Source organism: Toxoplasma gondii, chromosome IX (genome assembly GCF_000006565.2).
Source record: "Toxoplasma gondii ME49 chromosome IX, whole genome shotgun sequence".
NCBI classification, from domain to species: Eukaryota; Apicomplexa; class Conoidasida; order Eucoccidiorida; family Sarcocystidae; genus Toxoplasma; species Toxoplasma gondii.
The window spans coordinates 1,982,619-1,994,134 of record NC_031477.1 but is presented as its reverse complement, the minus strand read 5'-3'; the positions used below and the strand labels follow the sequence as shown (position 1 = coordinate 1,994,134).

At 52.9% G+C, this 11,516-nt stretch overlaps 1 protein-coding gene across 1 annotated transcript; it reads right to left on the bottom strand.

Annotated features, from left to right (window-relative positions):
• Positions 1–123: 123 nt before the first annotated feature.
• On the bottom strand, positions 124–11,228 carry TGME49_264830 (hypothetical protein). The gene is made up of 13 exons (XM_002368571.2): positions 7,678–11,228; positions 7,045–7,116; positions 6,478–6,581; positions 5,712–6,048; positions 4,984–5,034; positions 4,338–4,451; positions 3,488–3,581; positions 2,931–2,986; positions 2,287–2,364; positions 2,076–2,133; positions 1,269–1,330; positions 978–1,039; positions 124–636 (listed from the first exon to the last, which is right to left on the bottom strand). The coding sequence occupies exons 1-13, from the start codon at positions 10,312–10,314 to the stop codon at positions 603–605; spliced, it is 3,759 nt and encodes a 1,252-aa protein (XP_002368612.2). The 5' UTR covers positions 10,315–11,228; the 3' UTR covers positions 124–602.
• Between the last annotated feature and the right edge of the window lie 288 nt (positions 11,229–11,516).

Here is an 11,516-nt window from a genome sequence, read left to right as displayed (position 1 = left end):
AGGCGCATACACATACATATACATATATATATGTACAAGCGCATACACATATATATACATATAAATATATATATATATATATACATAAATACACATGTACATGTACATATGGGAAAGGACATTTCCGTGAGTGCATGCACGAGGTAACGGTTCGGAGAACAGCGTAGACAGCGTAGGAGTGACACTGGATGACACCATTCGTTTGGATGGGCCTCGCAAGCAGAGGCTTCCACAACTCGATTGGGCAAATCAACGGCTTAAAAATTCTGCTGTTTGCTTTCTCGTCGACGGGGATCAAATGCTTGTCTGTCCATTTGCGTCTGCCCTTCACTTCTCTCATATTTGTCTGTACCCTCGCGTTTCGTTTCGCTTGACTTCCTCAGTACGTTCTCTCGGCTGCCCGCATCTTTTACAGTTTCGGAACGTTTCTCTTTCCGCTGTTTCACCCTTTTCCTGCGTTCTCGCTGTCGCCTGCAGTGTCTTGATTCCATCGTTTCGGTCTGACGCTCGTGCGTCTCCTGTTTGCGTTTGATCGTCTCTTCCGCCTCGCTCCGGAGGCTGCAAAACTCGAGGCGAGACTCTTAGCTGGCTGACCTCGCTGCTCAAGCGCGGTTTCGGAGGCAGACTTGTTCGCATCTGCACAGTGAAAAAGCAGGAAGAAAGAGGGAACGCTAGCGGCGAGGAGAGAGAACGACAGGAGGGAGCGAAGAACGCACACCGGACGGGACGCGACGGACATGCATGCAGAGAGAAGAGAAACAAAAAAAGCGAAAGAGCGAGCGCGGGAGAGAGGACGCCAAATCCCCTGGAGAGAAGACAAAAGAGACGAAGCACGCGGCCTCGAGAGGCGAGAAGAAAGTCGCCGCCCTGGCTTTCAGATTCTTGTGCGTTTCGCGTCACATGACGCGCGGAATGGTAACTGGAGTTTGCTCGCGAAGCACCCTGTCTGCTTCTTTCTCGTAGTCGCGATGCCTCACCTGTACGCGAGGTCTTCAACTGCCTCGGAAACGCTGCAAGTATCGGACCTGCAAAGCTTCGCCTGCATTTTTTTGAGGGAAAGCAACGCCAGCACAACACAAACGCAGGTCAAGGAAGAACGCACAGAGCGAGTGAGACAGCGAGGAAGAAGAGAAGAGCAAGGAAGAAGAGAAGGGCAAGGAAGAAGTCTGCGAGAACAGAAATTGGCCAAAGCAAATCACATGCAGGGCACTGTGAAGCCAACGAGAGAAGAAAATTAATTCTGAAAACTGCTCCAAACACACACTCACCAACAGCTCCGTTTTCATCGCTTCGCTGGGAAGCACCGCGGGCGGAAGCGCCAACAGACCCCCTGAAATGGAAAAAGAACATGCTTGCAACGGAGACGAAGATGAAAAACAAATCACTGAAAGAACCGCGCAATCCACCTCGGTGCAAGGCTCAACGCTCCTGATGGGCGACTCCGCCAGGCAAAAGCTTCAAGAGCTAACGATTCGCATGCACCTTAAAAAGTGCATGCAAAAACGTCTTCTCTTCACATGGCCGCAGCAGGCCCGTGAGCACATAAAAGGAAGTGAAATGAATGCTGAAATGTACACACATGCATTCACCTTTGACTGTGCCTACATGGCTCTGTACACCTCTTCAGTTACTTTGATATATCACTGCATGCCTCTGCCTGTACGTACAACTCTGAGGCTCTCGACCTCCGTTGCTGTGCACCTGCTCCTACTTGCGCATCTTTACCACATATACGTATCTGTTTCTGCATCTTTCTGTAATCAGTTATAACCATAGATATATATATATATATATATATATATATATGCATATATGCATGCGCATATGTGTCTCTGTATGGATATATTTCTCTTTTTTATACACACGTTCCTGGTTCGTCAGATCTTTTTGAATGATCGACGCGGAGTCGGCAAGAGATCACAGCAAGTGCATGCACGAGGACATCCAATTTCTGAAGGCGTGACTCGGTTTATATGCGGGAGAGAGAGAAGTCTTCCACAGCTCGGAAACCTCAGGTGGAGAGAAGGCGCACAGGCACCGCAGAGACAGCTCCTCTCAAGAGGCCCCACACTTACGCCCGATCCATTGCTCGGCACAGTGGCGGAAGACCTGGACGACTGTGATGAGGAAGCTCTGAAGAGGGAACGAGCAGGACAAAAGCAACGAGTTCGCTCTGAAGCGGCACAAACACAGTCAAAGACCTCGAGTCCTTTTCAGTGTGTGTAAACATGAAAGCGCGCCGTTCTGTGTGAAGACAAACGCGCTCTCTCTGTTTGCGAATCTCACCTCGATGAGGCCGACGACGTAGCCTGGCGGGGCTTCCATCAGCAGGCGAAAGGCCTCCTCCACCAATGGCGGCAAATGCTGAAAAAACACCAGGCGCAGTGAGAACGATATAAATTACGCCATGCGTACCCTCAGCCAAGAGAATTCACACTGGATTCACAGATCACTTACCTCTCTCAGTATATGTATCATATATATATATATATATATATATATATATATTCAGAAAGTATTTTTGTTGGACTTCCTTAGTAGCACTCACACGAATGCAGGTACATATATATATGTATGCATATGCATGTATATATATATATATATCTATATATATATGCATATGCATGTATATATATATATATATATATGTACACACGCGTATACAGAAAAATGTGTATTGGCGGGTACGTCGGTGCATGTTGCACGCATATTCATGTACATGTATATATGCACATTAGCTGATTATTTAGATTCGTGTATCAAGTACTAGTGGATGTATCGGTTTACAGAAGTGAAGACAAGGACGGGCGACTGTCTGCTAATAGCAGTCGGTGGCGCGTCTCCTGGAGAACGCGATGTATTCCCTTTGAACTCAGAAGACGGCAGGAAATTGTGAAAAGATCCTCGGACAGAAGACGCGTCTTCCTTACCTCCAAAACAATGGAACGCAGAGCGTTTGAAAGCGGCTCCACCGGCCTCTGTTCATCTGAAGAACGCACGCCGAGAAGCCTTACTGGAGCGCCTTTGACAACGAATTTCAAATGTATTAAAAATGCATTTTTCTATTAATATCACACTCCACTGTAGCTACACAAGACACGTTACGTGTGTCTCCAGGCGGCTAAACTGTAAGACTTTCAGAAATTGTGGCTTGGCTCACGATGCTAATGAAATGTCGATCTCTCTACGAATCCAAATTATAGTCACTCACATAAAACAACAACTCTACGTACGTAAGTATAGATACATACACACATAAATATCAAAGAATGCGTACGATACAAATGTAAGACAATGCGCCTGCATGTATATACAAATATATATATATATATATATATATAGGTAGAGAGATAGACTTGCTAGTATATGTGTAAACAGGACATGCACATGCAGTTGTTTTGAAGGAGACCCGGAAGGTGGGTGAGAGAATTTCCGCGACAGAAACAGGACTCTCGACGAGAGCAATCCGGAGAGAAAGGAGACTGACCGCAGACGAAGGCACAAGAGTCGAGGAAGGTGAAGACGACCTGCGCAGCCTCTCGCTGCTGGACGTACATCGCCGATCGCGCGACCATCAGTGCCTGGGATGACACGAGACAAAATGGAAGAAAACGAGAAATGGACTTCACTGCACCACAGCCAAAGACTACAAAAGACACTGCTGTTCGTTCGAGCACCAGCGAGATGTTCTGCCGAAGGAACACCACGCAGCGAGGCACTACGTTCAGTCGCAAAGAAAACGAAAGGGAGGCCGACAGGCGGTAGGCAAGAATGCGTCTTTTCTCGAGCGCGCACAAATCGGCCAGCGTACAAGCAGAGCCAAGAACGACGGCAGACGCCGGAAAGGAAGAGGGAAGAAGACAGAGGAGAAGATCGACAGCGAAAGGAAGGCAAAGACAGAGAAAGGCATACAGGAAAACAACGAGTCACGAGAGAGAAGCGAGAGATTAGAGAAAACCAGACAGCGAAAGAGAGGAGAGAAAAGGAGGACAGAGAAGAACAAGAAGAGAGAGAACAGCAGACACGGAGAGCGGAGGAGGAAAGGAGAAAGGGTAGTGGAGAAAGAGCGAAATAAAGAAGGCACACCTTGTCTTTTATTGGTGTGCTTTAAGTCGAAATTCATTTTATACTTTTCATGTCGTAGTTGCAATGACTCTTGTGCTCCAAATACGTACAGGCATCGCTCTCGTCCTTAGACACACTTCAGAAGCTTCTTGTGCACTGGTTGGCGCTCAACAGCTGTTAAAGAAATAGCAGAGCAGCCTGATGTCAGAGAGGCAGGGAGATGGAACGCGAAGAACACAGCGTATCTTATATCCGCGCGGCGTTGACCATACCTGCTGCACTGAGGACGGCGATAGACTGACAAGGAGAGGACAGTAACGGATATAGCGGTTCACCATTCCGTAGCAATCCTCAACGAGGTCGCAGCATGCATCTATGTTTTGGCTCTGAAGACAAATGACAGACACACGGAAAACGACTCGAATGTGACTCAAACAAAGACACAACACAGCGACCGCGAGACGTGAGGGAAACCAAGCAGGAAAACGCGGCTTGGTGAGGACCCAGGACGGTAGCAGCAATGCCGAGGAGAAGGTGCTCGAGAGACAGAGAGAAGGTGCAAGGTCAACAGAGGGATTCAGTACGAAGGATTTCCTCCCAAAGGCACTTTGCCTGCAAGTCTATATCTATCTCGCAGCGCATTCCTCCCAGCGTCACAGCTCCACTTGAAGCAGCGTCGTGAAAGAAGCCGTCTCAACCTTGCGTAAAAGCCGAGGACAGCCAGTGCACGACAGGAGGCAGAGGCGGGGACCCCGCAATCTGTGAAGCAGCGCCGAAACCCGCGCAGATGAAACGAAACGGATCCTGGCCCGAGAAGACAGCCGCCACTGCGTGACGCTGGGGAGACGCAACGGGGAGGACCGATGGCAGTGGAAGAGAGGGAAAAGAGCGAAAGGAAATACGCGTCAAGAAACTCACTTGCTCCTGAATCGCTTGGAGAGCCTGGGCGCTCAGTTGGCGGAACAGGTGCTGCACCATAGCAGAAACGCAAATGGTTGTATCACCTCAGATGCACCTGAGATGCGTCGCTCGAAGGAATAAGAAACTACACTGAATTTATATATATATATATATATATATATATGTATATATGTAGATATAGAAATATGAAGACACAAGGAACACTCCGTTATTTCCTTAGAAATATGTATGTATATGTCAAAATGTACAACGGAAAAAGTATAAGCATCTGTCTGGTCGCCTGGGGTTTGGTATAATGCGTGACATGTGAGTCTGTTTGTTTGAGCCGGTGACGAAACAAGGCAGGCGCGTTGACGCGTACCACGCATCACTTCCCTCTTTTCTCTCCGACCTCGTTTCCTCCTCCTGCTCTGTGTGTGAATGGGTCTTGGCACTCGGTGTCCCTCTGTCTCTGGCGACAGGGACGCCCCCCCCCTCCCGCAACAACCTGGCGCATCACCGTCCAGCAGCATCGGTCTTTGCACTCCCCGACCTGTTGTTTGACTGTTCCCTGTTGCGTTATTGAGAGCGTTTTCAGTGTATCTAACTCTGAGCTGTGTCTCCCTGCTTGCACTCCGGAGTTCAAGGTGAGTCACCCTCTTCTCGGCAGTCCGAGGTCTGGTCTGAGTCCGTCAACGCATTTCTGCATGTGAACCCCCGTCTGCGTCCTGCGTCTCCCTGCGTACCATCAGAGGCTGCTGGTACTGTTCGTCTTGCCCAAACTGCATGGCCAGCCACTCGGCGGCGTAGAGGTAAGTGCAGTGGAGACAGAGTTGCGCATTTTTTTCGAGGAGAGCGAGGAAGTCCGGCAAGAGAGGCTTGAAGCCTTCGCCGGCGCAACGCACTGCATGCTTCAGACACCGGAGAGCCTTTTCGACGATTCGCTGGTGCGCAGGAAGCTTTTCGAGCTGTGCACGCAGCAGCGGCCAAAGCGAGGAAGTGATGAATGTGGCGACGCTCATATGTCTCGAGGCGTCTGCATGCGAAGTCGATGAAGAAGAGGTTCCGGGGCAGACGGCGTCTCTGCAGAAACGAAGCCAAGCGTCGAAACGCGAGGAAAAGCGAGCAAATACCCCCAGAGACGCTCATTAGAGGTCGATGTGAACGTCTGGTCGAAACGCAAGCCGTGACGAAGGTGTGGAGAGAAAACCAGACTTCGAAGGTGAAGGGAAGACACACGCAGGCGGAGATAACGCCGTTCACGATGACGAAAGACTGTCCATGAGAGAACCGGCTTCTGCCGAAGGCGTGAGGAGGAAGGAGTGAGGAAGAGACGGAGAGCTGCGGAAGGATGAGAATGAGAGATCCACTTGAATGAGCGAAGAGGCGAAGCCAGCAGGGAGAGAGACAGGCATGAAGGACACTGGGAGACGGAGGACATCCGGCTGCTGAAAAGGAAGAGACAACGGGGTAACAAGCAAAGACATCCCTGAAACGAAAGAACGCACGCACCTCAATATGACGGCGAGACAGTCCAGATGCCAGCATACAGCGGCTTCGTTCGTCTCTGTTTGTTGGAGGCCAGCAATCGCCGGCTTGCACAGAGCCTCCAAAACCTGCGCAACACAAATTGCCTTCGGCACTGCCAAAGCTCATGCAAAAACTAGAAAGATTCCAGCTCACATAAATGCCTCGGCATGCACGTGCAGAGACACTCGGTCCCCCAGTGCCGGCGTGTGGACTCCACAGATAGAAAACCTCCACGTGAAAAATAAGGATTCAAGTATGTATGCATATCATGCATATACATATCTACATATAAATGTATAAATATATATATATATAAATATATATATATAAATATATATATATAGTGGGCGTGCATGGAGTGCATGCAGTATGAGACACAGTTGCCAGGATGAAGAGCCTCATTTAGGTGGCGCCTAAACGCGCTCAGGCAGGTGGAAGCAGAAGCAAACGCAGAACGCCGGCTTCTATAAAAATGACGCAGCGGCGGCCATCGGCTTATATTCGGGGAACAGCGCCGTATCTTGGACCCTTGCTTGAACGTCCGCTTACACTGAGGAACGTCGCAGTGTCCTCCATTTTGCTGGCGACGGCAGACACCCCCTCCAAAACGAACATCTGGACCTGCGAAACCGAGAGGCACCCAGAGGAGCAGCACAGTAATCACTGGAGAGGCAAGACAGACGCAGGAAGTGAGCGAACAGAGAAAGACGCGGGGGAGCTCGCAAACGAAAAACGAAAGAAAGCAACATCACGCCACACAGTGGCTATTGGAACAGCCCTCAGTGGAACACAAACAGCGGGGCTCAGGAAGCAAGGACACCCACTTGAAAACAACAATTTCAAGATAAATGCCTGTCCGCGCCTCCAGTTCTGATAAACCTCTTCTATTAGACCACAGAATTCAGTTATGCGCACATGTTACACGCGCACAAATGCAGATTTGCATGTACATATACGCACCCATTACTGTCTTGAAGAGACGCCTCACGATTCACTGGCATTCATATACATGGATACGCTTCATGTATATATATATATATATATATATCGTCAGATGTAGACGCCGTCGCATGAAAAACATACTCTCCATATATGTATATGGACAAACAGGTAGGGCTGCATTGATATATATATATATATATATATATATATGGGCATTACAGGATCACCATGCGGACTTACATCTTCGTCTGCTTTGACATTTGCAAGTGCAATGGTGAGGTTGACGAGTTCGTTGACAAGAGGCGGATGCAGAGCAGGTGGCTTTGCAGCGACACACAACTGCCTGACAGCTCGTGACGCATTGACGTGCAGCGTTTGAATCATGGCCTGGCGCTCTTCGTCTTCTCTGTTTCCCGCGCCTCCTTGTTCTCCTGCTCCAGGCCCCGCCGTCTGGGTGAGAAGCTGCCGGACGAGCATCTGGAGCGCCTGCTGGAGGGCGGCGGCGTCGTCAACGAGGGGGACGAGGAGCTCCTTGAGCAAGTCGATGGCCGCGACTCTGGCGTAGATCGTGGTGTGGAGAAGCGGCAAGGAGTGGACTGGAAAGGCTTCCGCTCCGAGAACGACGCTGATCGCGGCGAGCGGCACCTGCAGATGCTGCTTCAGAGCCGAGAAATCTGTGTCAAGGCTGCACAGCTTGGCCAGGACCACGAGGGCCCCCTCAAGGAGACGCTCTTGGTGCTGGTGGAGCTCGGCAGCGACGGCGGGGGTGAGCGAGGCCCCGAGCGACGAGACGCGTTGAAGTTCTTCTTCCTGTCTCCGTCGCAGCTGCTGGAGATTGTCAATTGCAACGAGGCTCGCGCGCTCCGGAGAGAGGAGCAACGCACAGTCTTCCACGCAGTCGAGGATCGCTCGTCGGTAGGCGTCGTAGTCGCTCGAGAGCGCGGCCGCCGCCACACGCTTAGGCATCGTCACCTGGAGCAGACACTCCCGCAGGAGGTGTGTGTAGACTTCCTTCAGGGCCTCAATCGACTGGCCTGCGTCGTCGGGGTTTGGCGCCTCCGCGTCAAGGCCCCTCGCCGGGGCCTTCTGGCCCGGGGTCTCTCCCTTGTTCTCGCCGCGCAGCGCGCATGCAGAGAAGGCGGTCTCTGCGCGGTGCGCGGCCTCCGCCAGCTTCATCCAGAACCGCATTGGCTCCTCGATCACGAGGAGCGCCTCTTCTTCGCCCTCGTCGCCTTCGTCTGCTTCGGACCCCCCGGCTGTCGCCTCCAGCGCATGCGCGACTATGCGGCGCGTGCGAGGGGCCTCCGAGATTTTCATCAGGAGGTGGACAAGTTCCTGCAGCTGGGCGTCTCTGTGCGTCCTGCGCATGAGCGCGGGAATCAAGAAAATCGCGACACCCGCGTAAACTCTCGCGAGCGTCGTCAGGGCCTGCAGGGCGTCGAACTCGTCCTCGAACTCCTCCCCTTCTCCCTCACCGCTTCTCTGGAGCGCGGCGAGCAGGCGTCCCCGCAACGCCCCAACGCAGCGCGCGAGAATCTCCTGAAGCAGCTGCTGCTCGAAGGACTCAGACGCCTTGAGCCGCGCCTCAGTGTCCCGCAGAGCATGCTCGAGGACCTCGGGCGCCGGCGGTGAGAACGACGAGGATAGCTCCTCGACGCCAGGCCCCGCCTGTGCATGCGCCGCCTCCTTCTGAAGGCGAAGGAAGCGCATGCGGAGCTCCTGAGTCGACGCGGTGACCGACTTGAGGAGGCGAAGCACACAGCTCGCTGCAGCCTCGTTCGCGTCTTCGTCCCCAGTCGCCGCTGGCGAGTTGGAAGCCGCCGGCTGCCGCGGAGCCGCCAGCACCTCCAGACAGTCTGAGAAGACAAGGGCAAGACTCGCCTGCTGCTCCTGTGCACTTGTCTCAAGCAGTTGCGAGGCGCATCCTGCGAGGCCCGCGTTGTCTCCGTCTCGATCCTCGCCGTCGCCGGCCGCAAGCGGCTGGAGGAAAGGCAGCCAGACTCGCCAGCAGGAGAGAATGGAGCGCAGAAGCGAGTCGTTGAGAGCGAGCGCGTCGAGGAGCGCGGCGCGCGGCTGGCCCTGGGGCGCGAGACGCTTCTTCTCCTCGAGGCCCTGCTTCCTGTTCCGAACGACTTGCCGGAGCTTCAGCAGCGTCTGCATGACCGTGGACGCGGCCTTCCCCATATTCGCGAGGTGTCTCCGCCGCACTGTCTCGTCAGCCATCACGCGGCGACTTGTGCTTTCCTCCGCAAGGTGCTTGAGGAGGAGAAGGAGAAGCGCAATAGCGCGACCATGCTCGTTACCAGTCGCGAGGTCCGACCCCGAGTCCGACGCCGGCAGAGCGAGCGGAAAGGCCTGGAGAATCACCTGCACCGGATTCTGCCATTTGTCTGCTGTCTGCAAGGCGAGGTCTGCGAGGCAGAGCGACAGCTGGGTGACAGCCGCGCGGTGTCTGTCCCTCTGCGAGTTGCTCGAGGCAGCCGAGGGCGAGGAAGTGGCTTCTGCACAGCTCGCTTCTGGCGCCCCTGGCGCTGAGAAGGCCTGCAGAAGGCGGAGAACCTGCGAGCATAAGCTTTCGTGAGAGGCGAGAGGAAGCTGGTGAAAGTCAAACATCGTCTTGGTGCGCAGAGTCTGGCAGAGAAAGTAGACAGCCTCGTCGCTGAGACGGACAGAGGCCGGCGAAGCTCCGGGCGTCTGCGTGTAATGCAGGAGCATCTCCATCGAGAGAGCCCACGCGTCGGAAGACTTCTGCCACTGCCGGAGCCAGACGTCTGCCTGACGACGCGCATGGGGATCCGTATTGAAGTACAGCGTCTGCAGCATCTGCACGACGTCGCCCTGGCCCCCAGGGTCCGCGGAGCTCTGCCGGAGCGCCATGGCGAGAGCGCGAAAGGCGGAGAGGTCGGGAGAGAGTGGACGAGGTGCAGAACGACAACAGACGCAAATGCCGCCGAGAGGCTGCGAGAGAAACAGAGGCCCTCTTTGTGGCGGGTGCTCGCCAACAGGGAACGAGGAAAAGCCGAGGATACCACGAAAGCGATCCAGAGGGAGAGCAACAGGGAGGAAGAGGAGGAGAACAAAAGAGGGAGATCAAGAGAGAGAGAACAAACGAGAGAAGGAGAGAGAGAACAAGAGATAGAACAAGAGAGAGAGAAAACAAGAGAGAGAGAAAACAAGAGAAAAGAACGGGTACAGGGCAGTGGGAGTGTCTGCTGAGGGTTTGGAAGCCGAGAGATCGCTGGCGAAGGAAGAGACACCAGAACGGCCCGTGGTACGATGTGACAAGGAAACTAGACTTGATTTGGTAGGAGAGATAATTGGATTGAATTCCAGACTGTTGAGAGAGAACAGGGCCGGAACATACGAAGGAAGAGAAACGAGACGGCAGGCAGCGGGCAGGCGCGCGTTTTCCTCCGGTAAAAAGAGCAGACGACAGAGAGGCCCTCTGGTCCTCTTCGCGTCTCCCTGGCCGGTTGAGTCGGAGAGAAAGAAAATTGGAAAGAACAGAAAAGCGATAGCATGGAAGGGAAAAGACAAAGGGAGACAGCAAGACAAAGCGAAGACAAAGACTGAAATGCACGCTGGTCACCGGCGGTGCATGTACTCGTGGAGGGAAAGCCTAACATGAGCTGCAATTATCCACCAAAAGACGCGCTTGTGTGGACAGAGAGATGCCCTAACAGACAGCAGACACCACCTTCTGCGTTAAGAGACGAAACGCGTTCAACTGAAAGGAAAGAACAGACGAAAAACGGTAGAGCGGGAACCTGTTCGGCCAAAAACAGTGCGTGTGTCTCTCTCCAGATCCCGGCCGCAGCATGGCCGTGCGCAAGGCGATTCCTTCGCAAAAATCAGATTGCTTTTACTTCCAAAAACGGATTTTCGATGCAGAAAAGAGACACAGAGAGCGTCAAACAAACACGAGGGGGCGAGAAGCGCCGCAAAAAAAAACTGCATGCGCCCAAGTGCCAAGCCCCCTTTTCTGTAGGCCTCACGTGATTCAAAGGCGATGCACTTTCCACGCAGAAATGCTTCAGCAAAAGCACAAATCCGATTCTATTCATGCGCTGAAGGTTCTG